The 19,835-nt window shown below is 36.5% G+C and overlaps 1 protein-coding gene across 1 annotated transcript; it reads right to left on the reverse strand.

Annotated features, from left to right (window-relative positions):
• Positions 1-909: 909 nt before the first annotated feature.
• Positions 910-18,305, reverse strand: ASIC5 (acid sensing ion channel subunit family member 5). The gene is made up of 10 exons (XM_026088255.1): positions 18,266-18,305; positions 13,933-14,239; positions 11,712-11,943; positions 10,443-10,565; positions 9,352-9,501; positions 8,070-8,217; positions 5,776-5,832; positions 3,472-3,640; positions 1,715-1,806; positions 910-1,109 (listed from the first exon to the last, which is right to left on the reverse strand). The coding sequence occupies exons 1-10, from the start codon at positions 18,303-18,305 to the stop codon at positions 910-912; spliced, it is 1,518 nt and encodes a 505-aa protein (XP_025944040.1).
• Positions 18,306-19,835: the final 1,530 nt, after the last annotated feature.

Below are 19,835 nucleotides of genomic sequence, written 5' to 3' on the forward strand. Positions count from 1 at the left end.
CCTACTGAGCCATCTTGAAGTGTTATTGTTTCCAGCAATGGAAAACTCAGTCAACAGGATCTTTATAAAATGTGAGGTCAGTAGCTTCATTGCCTTAACAAAGTAACCTTTTCAGCAATTCAATTATAACTCTGCAACATATTTATACAATTTTTGATGCTTATTAAAAACAGTAGAAGGGAAGCAGGTCTGTTCGCTATCTCTGGAGTCCAACAATATGAATTTGGGCTATGTTTGCCCTCCTGCCATCCACCCAGTTGCTCTAGGTTTCTCAGTTTTGTATTTATAGTAGTAGGCAGACTCATGAGGGTTTTTTTCTTTTCTTTTCTTTTTTTTTCTGGATATATTTCAGACAAGGAGACAATATACTCTAGAAGTTATTGTTATTAGGCACACTTCTAATTCTGATAGGCAAAGCTACAGTATCCTTCACTGGAGCATTTGAACATGGTACACTAGTAGCAAAGACTTTGTGGCTAATATGGTGTCTGCTTTTCGTAGTGTAGCAATTCTGCACCTTTACTGGAGGTTAAGGAACTTGTTATGTATGTTAATCTGGCAGGAGAATTATTTCTTCTTGCTCAAAATACAGAGGTTTTAAACTGGGTCAGAGATGCAACATTGCATTGTCTGTCAGTATTACTTGCTATGCTATTTAAAATCATTAGTAATTCTCTTAAAACAAATTTTTAGGTAAAGATTACATTTTYCTTTACAAGAGAGAGAGAGACTTTCCAAAGTTCATTCTTTAAGCTTATTTAACAGAGATAAATAGTGCAAGGCATTAAGAGAAGCAGGAAGGATAACAGGTGCAGGGAGGGGAGCAGTGGAAGATATTACTGTCTCTTTTGTATCTTAAAAAAGGAAAGGCGGCTGGAGAAACAATTAGTTTTGTGCTTCTACAAGCCACTAACATTCTTGTATTCCCTTCTTTTCTTCCTTGTGTGTTGGCTGGTTCTGGGATGGAATATTCCATTGAGGCATTTCAGGTGCTTTCAATAGAAGAAAGATGCACATCCAGCAGAAGTTAGCAAAAATATACTCAAGGAGTTCTATGATTGTAATCATACTGGCACCACAAAACAATCCGAGCTGGCCACCTACATCAGCTATAATAGAAGGAAATAAACAACCGTCATCCTAAGCATTTGGTTTAGTCTAGTAAGCAAACAAAACTCTGCTGGGTTCAAGAGCTAAATAAATTCAATATACATAATTCATCACTTTAAGAAAACAGAATTAATATTCTTAAGAATGTTTATGGGAGAAGATTAACATATTAAAATTCTAAAAAAGGCAAGTACAACACAACAAATCTACTGTGGAGCATGTACATAAAACATTTCCTACCTCTATGTCTTTTTAACCTTTCTCTTGCTTCTCCTCCCCTCTTTCTCCCTTTCCCCTCCAAATCCCTTAAATTTCACTACTGTTATAGTTCTATATGTTGTATAGCCACAAACGAGTGCAAAACCTAATGCTTAGTCTCAGCTATTGCCCATATTGCAAGTCATTTAATGGAATAGCAGGAGACTTTCAAAAATGAGCATGAGGCAAGTATGTGATTATTGCCATTATAATATAAAAGGCATTGCCTTTTGTTTAGAAACCCAGATAGGCCATGGCTTGGGAGGGGAGACAATAAAAAACAGGTTTGTTTTTTTAGTTTAATTATTAATCAGCAATAAATAAATATTAAATAACACTCACTTACCAAGCAACTCGGCTACAGTCAAGGCTTTCTGCTGCTGTGTCATTTTGTAGTTCAGGTCGTGATATTTAATGTCAATATGCACAAGATTCTGCCTAATGACAAATACACACAGTATCACTTGAGACAGTCAGGATCACTGTTCATATTTATCATCTTCTATTAGCATGAACTGAGTTCATGGAGTGTGATGGTGTCTTTTAAAGAACAGTGAAATTAAAGTTGCAAAAATCAGTTAGATGACTGAAGAAAACATCCTAATAACTTATAAAAGGAGCTTATTGGAGGAGTAGAACTTCAGTTTGTGTTAAAGAGCGACTCAGTCTAGTTTTACCTTGTGAGGCAAACTCCAGCTTTTTCAGGGTCTTAGAGACAAGCTAGAGTGGAAGTGTTAAGCATCCTGAACTACAGCAGATACAGTGCTGGGAGGTGTCTTTGGTCCAGAGTCTACCACTTTTGTTTATGTGCAACTGCATATTTAATCCTGCTGATTTCAATGGGAGTTTTTGTGCAGAAGACCCTTTGTCCTGTACTCAGATGTTTAGCTTTATCTCCTGCCAATAGCCTTTCTTACCTAATTTTATTCTTGCATGCTGCAAAGTGGAAGAGAATGTAAAGCTCTGTTGGAGCAAAACCTGTGGAATTATTCAAATGAACTGAGAGCTAATCTTTATGAATCTGTATAATCCCTGAATAGAAAAAAAACATAATTTTTGTGGAATAAAACAGCCACAGAAACTGTTTTCACAAAATTGAAGAGTAAAAGAAGTGATTATTTTTCAGTAGTGTTAATAGATATAGATTTTAGTAGGAAAAAGATAATGAGCTTGTTAACCATATTTGCTGAAAATGAAGTATTTGCCGTACAACATGATCAATTCCATCTCTTTAGGTGAAAACCCTAAAATTCAGGTAACATTTGGTAATAAAAATAATTGTATTTTAATAGATTCTATTAATAAAACTTCCTACTATTATAATGAGTTGCTAGTGGTGTGATCCAATAAGGTGGTAAATAGTTAACTTTTCCCTTTTTACATCTTCAGAAGTCAACAGGTCTCCATGTTTTATAGTTCAGAATATGTACTCATTAATATGTTGGCATGATTCCTATTGGGTAAGACTTAGTAACGGAAGAATGTTCTGTATTTTTGCTTGCTTAATTGAATAACTGCTGGGTTGCGCATGATGTTTACAGACAGTAAAATAATCAACAAAGGTAAAATGTTCTCAAAGGCTTAATATTTTTCCATATAATAATGGGTTTAATCTTCATAATCTTGATATATTCCCTGCTGATATATTCCCTGATTTGGGTTGTTCACTGACTTCAGTTGCAGAAGGGTTAAGATCTCAGTTTTGTCTATTGAATGGATTGCTCAAGTGGATTGTGAATATCTGATAACTCTACTCTTTCTTTATTCTTAATTGCAGAAGTATTCCAAAAACTAATGTTTTAAGAGATCAGTGACAGGAAAGCTAGTTGAGAACATTATTTTTTTTAACTATCTATCTAACTTCTTTTTATCTATTTTATGGTATTGACAAGTCTTAAATTTATCTAAGTATATTTTAGATATATATTAATATATAAAAATCTTAACCAGTTTTGTCTAAGAGATTATTTCATCTCACAGACATCTTATTAATACCACACAAGTACCTCTTTTTATAGGTCACATTTATATCATATATTGCATTAGCACATTTAAAAGTAATTGATCATATTCTTTAACAGGCATAGCATTAAGTGAGATTACCTGATGTATTCTGGGCTTTTCTTCAGCTTTGCAGAAATAAATTTTATGGCTTTTTCTCCTGCAAAACTTGAATAGGTGACAGTGGTAGGATAATCTGTTTCTTCACACGGGACAGGGCAAGAGGAATTGTGGGTTCCTACTGTGCATAATCCTCCTAGCTCTATTTCATCTGAAATTTCAGGAGAAAGAATTTATGTAATATTTCTGAAAGCACACAGTTTTAAGACATTTTTTGAAACTTATAAAATGATTTTTAAGAGACTTTAATAAATACATGGGGCAAGTTATCCTTAGAAATGTGAACAAATAAGTATTTGTAACTGACATTTGGGAAACTGATGCACAATAACAAGGCTTGGGATCTTTGGTCATTTTTTCCAAAGAAATTCAGCACCTGAAACTCTGCTTGGCTTCATCAGAGTTTTACATGTGTTATTTCTCATCTACAGTTAAACAGTAGGGTAAGAGAAGACTTTCCAGGTTCTGTGCTAGCCTTTCAGTTACATGTCTAACCCCCTTAGTCTTCATGACTTGACATTTACCTAGCTCCTTTCTATGCACAGAAATGGCTTCCAGAACTCACTTAATGTTTTACATTTTGTATTTTACTATTGTCGGATAACTACATAAAAATCTTGGTAAGCTAAGCTCACTTTTCCCATTCAGTGTGCATCCCCACTTTGATAACTGGGCTTAAGATATCTCAGAAGGATCCTTTTGTTTTTCCCAAACACCTAGCAGAAGCCACAAAACTCTGCAGGTCTGGCTGTTCAAGAAACTGAGGGACGACTCCTCTGCCAAGTCAGATGCTCTAACAGAAGCAGCATTATAGAAATCTGCAAAAGCTGGACAAAATTAGTGTAGAAGAAAATGGTCTGGCTTCAGCACTTCTCTTTCTATGTTACCTGTCTCATGTCAAAGGCATAAATACTCCCTGAAGCAGAAACTGTAACCCAAAGCCAAGGTAAGTACCATAACCTCCTGGTTGTGATATTTTATTTGCTGTGGTGGGGTGGCTGCTGTTGTGCTTGTTCCCTCCAAGTGCGGGTTTCCCTTTTTGCAAATCAGAACAGCTGTCTGGCAGGGAAGAGGTAGCTCAGCCTGTTACTTGGTGATTTGAGGCACTCCCAGGGATGTTGGGGTTGTAGGTTTTCTAGCCTGGATAACAGGCCCTTTAGCCTAAAATAAATGCTCTAACCACCTGTAGACCCCATTGGCTTGCTCTGGGCAGATAGGTGTCTAACCTCTCCTGCTCTGTAAAAGGAGACTTAGCACCCAACCTGGGGCTGTGGGGCCAGACACCTGAGCTCGGGGCATTGTGCATGGTGCACCAGGTTACAGCACTGTAACACACCAGTTCTCTCGGGGATCCAGCTCTGGGCATGCATCCTAGTCACCCTCAGCAGGACCTGGGGGTGCTTTTTGCTCTGCTACTTGGTGGTTTCTGTGAAACATGGTCACAGAATATGGGTTAAGGAATATATCTGTTTCCACAATGACACACTATCAAAGATCATGGTTATAAAAGAATGTGAACTTAATGGAATTTGTTATTCCAACACAGACACAAGAAAAAAATAATGTTCATAGTAATATATCTTGCTTGAATATTGCATACACATAATCCAAAGAAGCAAAAACCAAAAAACTGCAAAATGTTAATCTTCTTGCTTTCTTTAAGCATTCATTCCTTTGGGAAGGGAGAGTCACATTACATAACAGGATTCAAAACAGTTAAGAAGGAGGCTTTCTAAAGTTGATAAGCAGTTACTCCTCAGATCATCATTTTCAGTATTTTCCAGAAAGCCTATTGTAGTGACCTAAAATTTTATATCTACTGTGTGCAGATTATCTACCTGTGGAAATGAATTACATCTATAGCATTTTGAAAACATATAATCCATTTTAATTTTAAAAAGGAAAAACCTTAAAGTCAAGTGGTTTTGAGTTAGATTTTTCACCAGTTAGCAAACCCCTTACTACTGTGCTATTCATATTTCTCTCATGAACAAAAAGAATAGAACATTGGAGCTAGAAGGATGACACCATGAAGATGCAAAAATGCAAGCAAGATTAGTGCAAATTAGTTTTACCTCCTTCATTTTTGAACTCTTCGACTAACATGAATTATTATCTGTTTTTAACTGACACTTATTTAATGCCCTGTCCAGTCTCTTTTTTCAGAATCTTAAATTAATTGTGATGTGCTTCATTTCAACACTACTTTCAGTGTTTGGTTTTAATTGATATATAATTTCTGCTTGGAACTGGCTTAGCAAATATGAATATGAAATTATTACTTACAGAGTGCAGGATAAACACARTTGTAAAACTTCTGTATATCACATTCTGTTCCATTTCCTTAAAAATAAACAAATAACTTTAGGAGCATAAATTAACAATCTAGCTCTTAGCTCTACTTGTGCTAAACTGAAGAGTAAGTTCATTAAAGTCTACATACCACTTCATACTTCTCATTTGGTAACTGAGAAAATGGTTCAATCTGACACAATAGTTACCAACACCAAAAGGGGTACATAGGGGAAAAAAAGACACTAGAACAAAGCATGAGGCTCGCTGCTGGAGCAAATACTTTTATTACGTGTGCCAGCCAGAACTGCCTTCAAGCTGGTGGCTCACTCTTGGCATTAGCTTGCTAAGGCCAGGAATTTCTGTCTTTCCTTATGAAAATAAAAATCAAAGTAGGGAGATGGTATATAGGATTACATCCCACACGTTTCAGTGGTAGTTCAAAACTTCATGCAAGAGTTGTTTGGAGACCTTAGGGGTAAGAAAGTACCCTGGGCCAATGGCAAAGCTTTTGGATTTCAGGTGGCCTAAATTTTTACCCCAGATTATCTCCTTGCATAGAAATATTGCTTAGCCCTTTAACCCTTTAGAAGTGCCGAGATATCTGATAAGGGTGTTTGTTTAAATGATAGGCTCTCTATTTTTCCTCACAAGCACATCACCATCACAATTTTGAAACTAGTCACTATCCTTAAAACTTTTGGAAAAGAATTAGGGTTGCCTGTGTACCAGGAAAGCTTGTTTTTGGAATAAATCACCTAGAATGATGTAAAAGCAATCACTCATTGCCCTGAAAAAATCTCTACAAGCAAATGTACAAACCTACAGAAACAAATTCCTGATGAAGTGCCTAAAGTTAAGTCAGGCCACTTATTAGAGTGACTAATGGAAATAATAGTGAACTGTAACCCAATTTAAGGAATATTCCTTTAGTGTCAGGCAGGTTAATGTCTCCAAAAATGTTAGGACTCATGAGTAGCAGGTTTTGGCGAAGATTATATATAATCACTCCTGTACTATCCTATACTCAGCATTTAGATTCTCTTGTATGTTGAGCTCACAGAGGTGTGTGAGATATTAAAGAGAATATGTCCAATAAAACGTATGAGCTATTTTCTGTTTTGTTTCCTTCTAACTGCAGCATTAAGCAGGAGCAGTCAATCCACTTTCTGTACAATCTCTTTTAATGACGTTTTCTCTGTGGTAGGAGGTTACTGTGAAAATACTTTCAAGTGAAAGCTCAGAGCAGACTTGTTCAAAAGTCTGCCCATTTTAAAATACTCTGAAAGCATTGAATGCAGTCTTTTACCTAGAATATTCATTTCAAATGACGTTACGTTGTCAGTTACTACACACTTTCCAGCCCCGACAGCTGGTTTCTGCGGTGAGGGGGTTAAAGCTGATGAGCAGGGCTGCTTTCTTCTCTGGTGGCTTTCGGTTCTGCTCAGCTGCCTCCTGCCTACGATCCAGCCACAACTACTTCTGGAAGCATGACAGTGGCTTTCTTGTCCACTAGTTTTATACAAAAAATATATATCTGTGAGAGCAGAGATTTGGGTTCCAGTTCTTGCTTCAGATTGAGCTGACAGTATTATCACTACTTTTACTGCTGAAAAGGTTGGAGTGAGGGCACTTGTCAGGGCTCAAATAGAGTTATTCCTTACATTTTTAGAGTGATTAAGGTGCCTTGAGGGGATTCCTGAGGGGGGTGTTATGGCACACATCCGTCCTCAGTGTTTCCTACAGCCCCATTCAAGCCTGTTGGTTTTTGCAGAGCCCCCTTTTAGGTACCAGACTTTTTCCCTTGTTCATGTAGGGAACCGAGATTTCTAACTCCGGGCAGTCAATCCTGCTGTGGCTGCTAACCTCCTAAAAGGTCGGTGTTGTCCTGCAGAACATAAGAAAATCTATGTCTTTTTACAGATTTATTTCCAGCTCTTTAGGAGGTCAAGATCAAGACTAGAGGTTTGTCTCACAGCCCTGAAGCATAATCTTTTCTTTAAAGATTTTTGGGCTGTATCATAAGAACAGCTAATGACCAGGCACTATAGGTTTAGAGCTGACCAAATATCTTATTTATTTTCTTGAATTAAAATAAAATGACAAGCTTATGTAATTTAAAATAAATTTAAATAGATGTTGTATCCTGGTACAACTAAATTAATCTCAGTTGTAGATACCACTCAAGCATCTGCCCCTTCTCCCTTGCTGTTCAAATATGAGTGAGGTCTGCTAGCAAGATAACTTTTAAATACAGTGTATGATAATATGATATTCCTAAGAAATACCTGGAAGAATGAATGGTAAACAGCCACACCACTTTTGTATGTACCGTGCCTTGCATTCCTGCAAACATCCGTAAGTACTATAAATCTTGTGGTGTCGAAGTTTGATATCAGGTTTGCACTCTCCCCATGGGTATTCTTGAACAATCGTCTGTAGGGTAATAGTAGCAGATGATATAATTTTTGTCTCTATTTTAATTTTATATTTTTTTTCATATTTTAAAGTGCTGAAGGAAGCTTGTTTGAGGCATAAGCAGAAATATTGTGATTTAATTGGAGGCAATTACAGTTTGTGCTTTTGGAGTTATTTTAAAAATCATTTCCTCTCTTACATCGCAAAAATAGGACCTTATGAGTTAGCCTAGTTCACTAGGGTAGTCCACCTCCATAGGATTGCACAAGGAAGCAGAGCTCACTTTAACTTGCATGTCAGAACTTCAAAGTCCTGGTATCAGGAATGGGCAACATCACTAATACCCTTAAAAACAGTTCAGCAAGCTGAGCTGCACCAGCTTGATTCTGAAGTTGAGAATTAAATACAGAGAAAAAAAAATATTACGCCTTCTGTAAATAGTTGTCTGTTCCTCACATTTGAAAATACATATATGTGTTGATTTCAGATTTAACAGGACAAGATAAAATGGGAAGCTATGTTCTAGTCTTAAGTGATTGTGATTAGGCTTGTGGAAAAACAGAAGAATTAGAGTCACGTGTCTTAAACAGTGTATGAAGAGTGCGTTTTTCAGATATACCAGGGTTTGTCATGAACGGAATATAAACATGGAAAAGTTGCATTATTTTGAGGCTGATTGTCTTTATGTAAAAACAGCAGCCTGGTAACATTTTATCATTCCCAGAGAAAATGTTCTTTGTCTAAAACAAAAGCGATACCTGCTCTTCTAGATGCTGTTATAGCAACGTCAGTCTAGGCTCTAATATAGTAAGTAATTTGTCTTTCTCTGGTATGACATTAATAGTAATAGAATCTGTTGTTGGACAACTATTGCAGTATCCTCGTAACGATATCCTTGCAGCATTAGATGTCAGTGAGTTTGTAAGATGTTAGAAAAGAAAGGCTGACTTTAGTAAAACAGATTATGAAGACCAATGATATCTGGAAAAAAGAGAGCAGTAATTTTGTTTGTGGCTGGAGGAAATGTTATTCTCAGGAGCGACTGTGGTGTAAATATTTTAATTTCCAAAATCTCTCAGTCATCGTCACACTTCAGAATAGAATAAGAGAAAGAAAAGACTGTTATTTCTACTTGATAGAGAAAATCCTTACCTTCAGCTGGCTGATGGCGACCTGTGCATGCATGCCGACTGGTGTTGATAAACCTAAACCATCAAAGCGTGGAAGTTCTTTGGGTGAATGGATAACATAAGTTATACCAGCATCAGTATAACCAAGGGAAGGGTCATCAGTGAATTGTGCCTGATACAGAAAGAATTATTTAAAGTTGTAATGTCTTTGTCATCTGAGACTTTAGCTATATTTAAAATAGTGCAATGATGTTTTATTTGGTTTAAAATCTCTGGTTACATCTTTGGCAATTTAGAGAAAAGTGTAAAAGCAAACTGACTTGAGTTTCCTTTGTTGCATGCCTATTTGGGTTTTCTTCCAATTATTCTGAACTGTTGGCTTTTATCTTCCTTCTGTTATCTTCCACCTCCAAAAGCAAGAAGGCATAGACCAACGAATATTCATAACTTGGAGATCTATTCCTTTTACTTGCAGCTATGTCTCATGTTTCAGCAGACTTTCCATTACCATCTCCAGAACCTGTCACTCCTGTCTCTTATGATTCCTAGAGAGCCAAACTGAATGTCTAACTCATTTTACCACTCTAGATCTTAGTTTTCTTCCCTAATCTCATAGGTGATATTCCCTGAGTTGTCTGTGTTTTCTGTTGGTCAAAGACAATCCTAATAAGATGGGAAACTGTTTACAGTGCCAAGATCAGATCTTAGCTGGCACCAAGCACTTACAGCTGCTACTGAAACCAACATTTGGTGGGTAAAAATTGGCCCCATGTGATCTTCCCTACTCAGCCTTTATTTAAAATTAAATGACGTTTTACTGAAGTGCTTGCATTAAATTATTTTACAGCTCTGATGATGTGTTTCAGTTGTAAGTGAGTTGTATTACTGATATTTTTATGCTCATTTGCAACTTTCAGAAGAATTTAGCTGAGGACAGAATCAATATTCATCTCAATTTTTTAAACCAGAATTGTATCTTTCCTCTAAAATCCCCTCTCAATCAGAAAAAAATAGTCTTGAAACAGAAGTCTGCACATGAAATTCTGTAGGTGTGTGTAAAAATCTATTAATCTATAAATTACCACATGCATAGAATTATCGGTATGACTGTACCTGTTTGACATCAAAAAGTAAACTTAAACCTCGTCCAGACACACTCACTCTTCTCTTTTCTGGAAGATCATTGTGATTAAAAGTAAAGCAGTTTCCATATTCAGTGAAAACATGTTCAAAATCCTTCAAAAAAGAAATATAGGGAAGAATAAAATAAAAGCAAGATCACTTAAAATTACATTAGTAAGTCACAGTGCAAGAAATGGGCTAATTTTTTTTTTCCAAAGGACGTGTTAAATATTACATTTAGAAAATGGTAACTGATGGAAATTATCAAAAGGATGTCATGCCTTTCTATAAGAACGGAACTGTAGAAATCTAAAGGAGAACTTCACGTTGTTTATTAATACCTATGGGCTGTTCAGAATCATTTGCTGAGGTCCTGTTTTGTTTTTTTTTACACCTGTTGCATTCCATAGAAATTATATAGCGGAAAACAACTAGTTTAATTTTTTCAGTAGATGTTTAGTGAAGACTTCATTTCAAAAGAAACTGTCATACTATAGATGAAAGTACAAGATGTACAATACCTACACCAAAAAACACCTGGTCATTTAACTGAAAACATTTGCTAATATAATTGCATCTGACTGCTTTAAAGTTTTAGCCATTAAGTACTAATGTATCTTTTCAGTTAAGGGAACTCATCAAAGCCTAATTTTAGAAAGGACAGCATGCTTAAATTTTGGATTAACCCAAAAGAATATAAGCCTGATTTTTCTGTTTACTTGTTCTATTTAAGTTGGAGAATACTCTGTGTAAGAACTGACATAAAAAGGGGAGGATCATGTTTTTTGGTTATTGTCCAAAATTCCCAAAGATGGGCTGTATTCACCTCCATATTTAAAATTCTTGTGGGTTTTGCATAGAGTTACCCTAGCTATTCTGGACTTCTGAAGAGCAAAATTAATTCCATCAACCAAGTGCAACTATGCAATTGTGTTTTGCAAAAGCTCCATTCAAACTGATCTTAGTTATAGGCCATTTATAGAAAATGCTGCTGGATAAAGCCTGGAGGCACTGCAGTTTTTAAAGGCTGATGTTTATGCAGAAGGGCCATTAGGTAGAAAGCAATTTAGATTGAAATCCCACTTTACAGCTCGGGGAGCCTCACTAGGCTGCCTCTGCAGGGTGATGAGCTCTTCTCTCCGTCTCTCCAAAGGAAAGCAGGGAGAGTAGCTGGCCAAATTAGCTGTTTAAAGTTGAGTGGTGAGAATATATCCCCTTTCCCCTCCGTGCTACTGTTATAGTAAAAGGAAAAATATTTACCTCTGGGTAACATGGCTTTCCAAAAAATTCACATTCTAGCAATGTGCTGCTGTTGAGATAAAACCCATTTTCCCTTGTGAACTCTTTAATGCTGAAGTTCTGGTTTCCAAGAAGGAAATCATTTAGCTCTTGAGAAAAATTATCTTTCATAGCAATTTCTTGAAGAACTCCAGACACGATGCTCCAAAGAAAAAAAATGATTTGGAGGTTGGTTACTGCGTGAGCTTGAAACCTGTCATCAGGAAGAAGAAAGAGTTCTGCAGAGTTATAGGACTCATCACAGTGCTCTTTTCGCCAAATCATGACATGATTTGTTTGTTGTCTGCTCTCAGACTATATCTGATTCTTGTCCACCATGTTTGCACTTTGATCTCTACAACATGAATAAGCATACAGTCTTTGTTTCTAGGAACAGGGAATTTTCTATACCTGAAAACAGAAAGGACCCCTTCCTGCAGCAGTTCCAATCTGTTATATTAGCAACATTTTTACTGTGTGTGGTTGTTATAAAAACTGTAGATGGGCCATCTGCAGAAGCCCAAACCTACATTTGTAGAACTGAAGACAAGCTGAGCAATTGCATTGATGCATAGGAAACTAGCTGAGAGGGCTGTTCCTTGAAAAAAGACTGTGTTCCATCAATCAGAAAACTGATTTCTCAGTGGATTTGCAGCATTCACATGTATGTAGTTTACTAAGGCACTACACTCTATATTAGAGAGCTCTCATGAGCTCTGTGGTTGTGACACAGTGGCATAAAGCAAGGGTGACCCTTATTCCTAGAATCCACTTGAAAATCTCAAAACCATGTTGGGGTATTAGAGGTGCTTTCCTAACATAGGGCATTGAAGTCACTTATTGATGTAAATTAAAGGATTACTGTGCAGTTATGATAGGTTTGGTCTCAAAATGCTGAAAAGTGAATAAAACTATATATATATATATATAAAAATATATATGTATATATACACACACGTGACAATAACATGTTCTTTATTTAGAATTGCCTTTTTGTGTTAATCCTATTTTTTTAAACATATCGATCTATCTGTATGATAGATCTTAATACTGAGACTCAAGGAAGACTGGCAGGAATAGATCTTTACAACTGAATTTGAGCCAAAAGATAAAGACAAAGGTAGCTCTGTGCTGCTTTGATGTTGTTCTGCCAACAAATAACTGGTTACTAAAAACAGGAAGAAAGAATAAGCGCAGCATGAACAGATGGATGTGGAAGAAAATTTTCACTTAATTGTTACTTAAACTGACAGCTGCCATATTCAGTAGGTAGCTGTTTACTTACAATATGCTGCAGCTATAGTTACAAGAACAGAGAGATTTTTATAATRTACAGCCCGCTGTACTCAGGAGGGACTTCTATCTGCAGTGCATGTTCTGCAACATAACCCATGATGGCTTTATGCAGGGCAACTGGAAGGAACAAAAGTAAAGCAGAAAGGCTCTGAATATTTAAAAATTGGACTTTTGGCTGATTCTGCCAGCAGAAGGTGGATGATAACAAAACTTAGCCTTCTTGATGAAACAATGTGAGTAAAATGTCTGTATTTCTAGAACTGTTGCTAGATTATATATTTGCTCTAAAAAGCAGGTAGTAGGTTTGTTACATTACTTTTAAAGTGTCTGAAGCATGTGAACCACGGCCAGTATCTTCAAATGTAGAAACCCTTAGTGAAGGTTCTGGTTAGATACATGACTTTCAGACATGCCAAGGACTTCTCTCCTGCTGGAACTGTAAAGGCTGAGCACCTCTGAAAGAGTGAGCTGCTTTGCGTAAGATTTCTACATTTGTATGAGGTTTGTATTTGAGCTTCTCTATTTGCAAATCTTGGCTTTTACTTCTAACTCTGGTGTGACTGTCCCGTGGGCACATTGTAGAAGGAGCACTCATGGTTAATATGGTTTACATAGAAGAAGAACAGCAGAGAGGTTTTTCCACTCCGACTTACTTTTTGAAAAGTAGAGACTTAGTCTCACTTGCAGATCTGCGGTGCAATTGTTTATTTGCAGGAGGGGGAATATTAAAGTCAACCTCTCTCCCCTGTTAAATCTCTTGCACAGCTGTGTGGAACATGCACCCCTTAAAGCCATGTTTTCTTGTTTTGTGTGATTTGTTTAAAGAAGTTGTGGAGTCTGACTACTTTATATTTGTCAGGTAAAGACTTGTTGCCTCTCAAAAGTGAACAACAGAAGTAGCTGTTACCTGTTCAAGTTGCAAAAAGTCACAGCAGGAAATTCGACATTTTCCACATACTGAACATAAACTGATGTTGTGGTTGGCCAGCTGAAGTAATAGATGAAGCGACTGCAGATTTGCCAAATGACAATGGCAAGGGAGCCCATGACTACTAACAGCCACAGCACTTTGCGTGTCTTGCTCCGCGTTTGGACAATATTATGCACTCCATGAAACGAAGTGGATGAGGCAAACTCCTGATGGTACTTCTTTCTGTCTTCCAAATGTGGCAGCAGTTTCTTTATTAAGTACAATCGTGTCTTTTCTAGTAATCCTTAATATTGAACAAGATGAAAACACATTTTTTAAATTAGCATTTAAATGGCACTTAAGAAAGGAAACTATGTAATTCTGACACTGGAGAGCGGTTTATAATGGCTGTAAATTGTCTCTTTAAGTAGTAAACTTGCTTCTAAGGATGCTCTAGAGCTCTGGAAGTGCTATGTGCTAGGATTAGCACAATGCTGCCTAAAGACTAAACCTCTCAGTATTTTAAGTATAACCTATTAATTTAAATGAATAGTTTCACTTTTATGGAAAAGATTGGGATTTGACATACCTCTGTGATCTAAAACTGCAGGATCCTGTGAGCCTGTTATAAAAAGCTAAGCATCTACTACTTTCAGTAATATCCTATTAAAGGCCTGGTCCTTTTTACTTGCTTTGAGAAATAAGATAAAAGGGGAATGATATCTTTTTCAGAATTTCACTCTTTCATTATGGAAAGTTTCTGGATACAACTTAAAAGGGTACAGGTTCAAAGGGAGACCTCCTCTCTTTTCTTTAGGTTTGTATTAGTCTAATTGCATACCTTTACAGTAGGAATGTTTTCAGTTTTCATTTATCCCTTGCTTTCTTCAAACTGATGTTAAAATAAATAAATAAATCTAAGGTTAAGGGCTACAATGATAATGAATATAATCAATACCTATAAATGTAGTCAAATGCGGTTTTTTGGTGAATGATCTTGTGAGATCTGGGACCACAAAACATCCAAACAAGGGAAACTTGATAAGGCCTTCCCTCTATCTGGTCATAATTGGACCAGGCTTTTTGCAAAGTGCTTCATTTATAGATTGTTATCTGCTACTCTGTTCTGTCACTAAGAAAGTCTATAGAAATAGTAACTTAACAAAACTTTGACAGACATTGGTATTTGGGATCTGAAAATAAATGATTTAGACCAGCCTTTAACAGCAAGTAAATGCCTCCCTAGATTTTCTGTTTTTTAATCCAAAAACAGATTGAAAAGTGTGGCATGTGTTGCAAGAAGAGAATATACCCTTTATTAGACCAAATAACTTACTTGAGGCTATTGTAGCTGGACAAAGGAACAAAGGGATATAAAAGCCACCTGCCAAAGCTATAGTGAACACATCAACACTCTGGGACATTGCTTTGGCCTCTCTGCAGACTGTGAGAATTAAACCCCAGAAGTTTCTGGTTTTCAAAATGTTTCTGCAAGGAAAGAATTTTCTTTGTGTTGTTTCTTTTCTAAAGATTTATGTGAAAGCTTTTGTCAATACTGGTATGATTTACTGTGCCACCTTTTTACTGTCAAATGGCTCTTTCTGCTGGAAAACTCTTGAAAAGTTTCTCGCCTAGTTCTAGTGACTGTTGAATCCCTTTGTGAAGCTGTTAAGCCATGTGTGCTTTTGTCCATAACACAGAAATAAAGGGGAAATGATCAAGAGCTGTTTTCTGTGCAGACTAAAATGCTGACCCAAGAAGAATAGGTAGAATTTTATATTCTGTTGTTGCCAGATATACATGCTGGCAACCATTTTCAGGACTTGAAGGTGCAATATTTTTAATCATTCATCTTTGGCTTCATTCTGGTTCTTTTAAAATGAGCAATGCCTTCAATGAATTAGAATGACTTCACAATGTCATTGAACGATGACTTCAGCAATGACTTCTCAGGCTGTTTCTAAATGCAGGTTAGGTTTTTATTTATGGCAACCATTCTTATTTCCAGGAATTACAAAATACATTACAGATTGGAACTTAAACAAAAGTAAATAAATAAAGTTCAGAGGGAAGGGGAGCCTACATAACCCACTGGTGCAATCTCTTCAGAGTGTTCAAGAGGGTTAGCTAGAAGGACATCTGGCTAATGCACTGAATTTCTGTGTCTGCTGCATTGGAGATAAGTGGCATCTCTAGGCTTCTCTCACATCAGAGTGTGTGCAGTGAGACAGGCACTTTGCATGTTCCCTGAATGACAGCAGAGCAAAGTACATTCCTAGCATGTGTCTGCATCTGCTGCCTGTAGACTTCAACATGAGACTGTAACCAGATTAAACCTTTTTTCCCAGGGAAAGTGCTGCTTGTATGTATTCCTCTTGTACAGGTTGTGCTAGGTAAGAGAACGATAACGTATCCCTACATAAAGATCCACTGCCATCAAAAATCACTAGCGAGTTTATTCAGCAAAACTGTAACTTAGAACCTATGTCATACGTAACTAAACTGTATTTCAACTATTGTGCATACGTACTACAATAACTATACATAATGACTTATGTAATTGTGTAGGTTTTGCTACTAGTGCATAAGACTAACATCATACTGCTACTATCTTTGCTGTCTTTCACCAGAGGAGTTAACAATACTAGATTAAAGTCTTTAAGAATCCTTATTCTACTTTCAAATTTCCTTAGAAAATTCTCTATTTTTTTTTAATAGTAGTTAACTACTCTATGTAGCCTCAAGTAATATATTTCTAATATGAAATCTTTTATATATGATGGTTTGGGAAATAGTATCAAATGTGTAAGCCAGCACTAGCCATTCATTTGGGGATTTGGTCTGTATGAAGAATAGATACATTTCAATGATATATAATTAATGGTAGAATATTTATTCCAGGATTTACTTAATGAACAGTAAAATAATATACCAAGATAACATCAATGGATATGAAATTATAAATGATTAGCCCTTCTTCCCATGCTGTGTAAAACCTAGACTGTGCATATCAGGGCTAGGGCTGTGTGGCCAATGCAATTGAAATAGCCTTCAGTAAGTGAGTTAGAGTATCCAAGCTGCTGCTAAATAGACAGTTAGGTCTTGGGAGATCTTAGGAGACAGTAAGGTTTGGGAAAATTATTTCATTCTTTCAGTAGCAATAAAAAGGACATTTAATATAGGCACTAAAAAATAAAATATTTCTATTAAAGGTGGATGAAAAATTTTTTTGTAGAGGATCCAAAGCTTAAAGGATTGATAAGTAAGGAAAGAAATAAGGAAGTGACTAATGAGAGGACTCCAGGTCCAGGAGAAAACCACATATCTCAATATAGCCAAATACAAAACATGTATCTAAGAACAAATAAGCTAGATGATAATAAGTTCAGGATAGGCAGCATGTACTTTGTCTCAGGAAACACTGATTCCTGGAGAAGCCCTGAGAACTATGATGGTTAATCAGATGAACTTGATTTCCCAATTCAATGTAGTTACAGGGGAAATAAATTTCCTTGATATATAAGCAGAGATATATAGCTGGGAATATTATGAGTTTATATAACAACTTCAAAACTTCACAGTCTAGCTTTAATGTTAGCACTGTAAGCTGAATGTGGAAAAATTGCAGGCACAGAAGGTTTTTTTAGCTTCACTTAGCAGGTATTTGATTACAATCTATAACTACTTGTATAGGGAACAGATAGGTGATAATAAGACTTTTTGATCTAGTGGCAAAAAAAAAAAAAAAAAAAAAAAGACCAAGTGAGAAGAACTGGAAGCTAAGCTCTTTCATATTAGAAATAAGGTACACATTTTATTTTCACATTTCCAGTGTTTAATTGTCATTAGATCTTCATTAATGGAAATATTAAAGAGAATGGCTTTTTAAAAAATATGTTCAAGCTCAGCCAGAGCTCTTATCTGTAAGGAGTTAATTCAGGGAGGTCCTGTGTGACCTGTGTCTGTGTAAGGGTTAGTTAGTCTAGATAGATTCAGGATTTCCTTCTTGTCTTAATCTAAAAACCACTGAAGTATGATATCATTCAGAAAAGGCATTGCCTAGGTAAAGCTGTGTTAGCTTTATTCTAAATGCACAAAGGAGCAATAGCTGCAGACATTCTCTCACTCCGTAAGTGTAACATTTTCTCTACAAGCTTTCTTTCTTATCTCCCTTCTTTATATCCTAAAAATGTACACTACTGCTATTTTTGGACAAGGTTACAAAAGGAAGAAGACATCTTTTCTCATTTTGGTTGTCAATTCTGAAAAAAAAATGCCTAAATGTAAGTAAAACTTTGGGTAACGCACTCCAGTATGTCCGCTTACATACCTTTAGCATCCAGTCGAGTGAATCTCCCAAGTTGCTCCATGAGGCTATTCTTGCTTCAGTAAGGAAGGAATGGATATACTAAGCTGCCTTATCACTGCGATCACTGCTAGGTAATAGCTTTTATAGAAAACTAAATGGGAGGTGATACTTGATGACACATAACACTGGGCAATTTACCTGCCAGGGTTGCTATGTTTTGCCTTTAAATAACACCGTCTGCAAAGTAAAAGAGAATATTAGCTTTATGGCAGGATCAGAGGTACATATTTATATATATTTCAAGTGCATATAATATTATACCAATAAAGGTAGAAATCCAGCCTTCTGCCTTGTACATTGCCTTACCTTGCAAATGACTTTCTTTCATATTTTATCTTTTCTTTTAGAAGGACAAGTTGTCTTCACTAAAATATTGTGCTGTTTAGAACTGAACAAATTCTCTTTAATAGATAAGGAGCCCATCTTGCCCTGAAGGGCATGAATGTCTGCTAGCAGGTTGCCTCCATCAGCAGAACGCAGCTGTTCCCCCATGCTTTGAGCAGCTGCCTTCTTAGACAGCTCCATATTTAATGTCTTTGTGGGGTTTAGCCCACAAAAATGAACTGTTATTACTGAGAACTAACCAAGCGGTTGAGGATGAAAACACACGTAGAGCCTCTCATTCCATTAACTGCTTATGAAAAAGTATGGAAGCTGATTTTGTTTTACACGTGTGGTATGACAGTGTTTGAAATTTGTTTCAAGGAAGAACTGAGCATCTAATAAAAGGGAAATACTAAAAAATTCAGGCCTGGGATGTGCTTGATTAACCTTTTAGGAAGATCCAGAAAACTTCACAACCTCTCTTTGTTCTGCAGGTGGTGGGAATTTTGGGGCTGCTGCTTCATTCATTCATTGCCTTAGTAATAGTCCAGTTTAATGCCCATAGTTTCTAGGTAAATTAGCTTGGCCCTTCATCACCTCACAGTCCAATTGTTTAGTGACTGTTTTCTGGCTATGTTCAAGCTACAATAAGCTGGTTAAAGCACCGAACTCTGTTTAGTCACTGCAGTGTGACAAGCAGCGGATTTCTGTACCAAACTTCTTGGGAATCTCTTACTTTCGTAAAATGTACCAGGAACAGCCCACAGATGAGGCTCTCTGCTCAGGCAAGCTCCAAGTGGCACTTGTGTTCACTCAAGCAGTAAAGTACTTAAAACTGTTGTTTAGTATCTATACGTTGTTCAACCTTATCTAATGTGCTGCTGAGCTTTTATTTGCAGATCTGTTGATTCCTATTAAAATACAACATTCTAATTCACAGTACCAGGCAACAGCCACAATGTCACTTAAAACTTACTTGTGTTCTTAAAGGAATATTATATTGGTCTTTTATACTGTAATGTGCATGTGATTAAAGAAGTACAAACTGCAAATTGCTCTTTACAGGCCAAATATGATTCATCTTAGTGTCTTTTTTTTCAAATGCTCAGCTGATAAGCACTCTTCACTTCTAATCTCTTACAAAGAGGTTTTATGCTTATTTAAAATATTAGACTAACTTGCCTTATTTTCTGTGGTTGTTTTTTAG

The sequence above is a fragment of the Apteryx rowi genome, unplaced genomic scaffold (assembly GCF_003343035.1).
Source record: "Apteryx rowi isolate R43461 unplaced genomic scaffold, aptRow1 scaffold_76, whole genome shotgun sequence".
Taxonomy (NCBI): domain Eukaryota; kingdom Metazoa; phylum Chordata; class Aves; order Apterygiformes; family Apterygidae; genus Apteryx; species Apteryx rowi.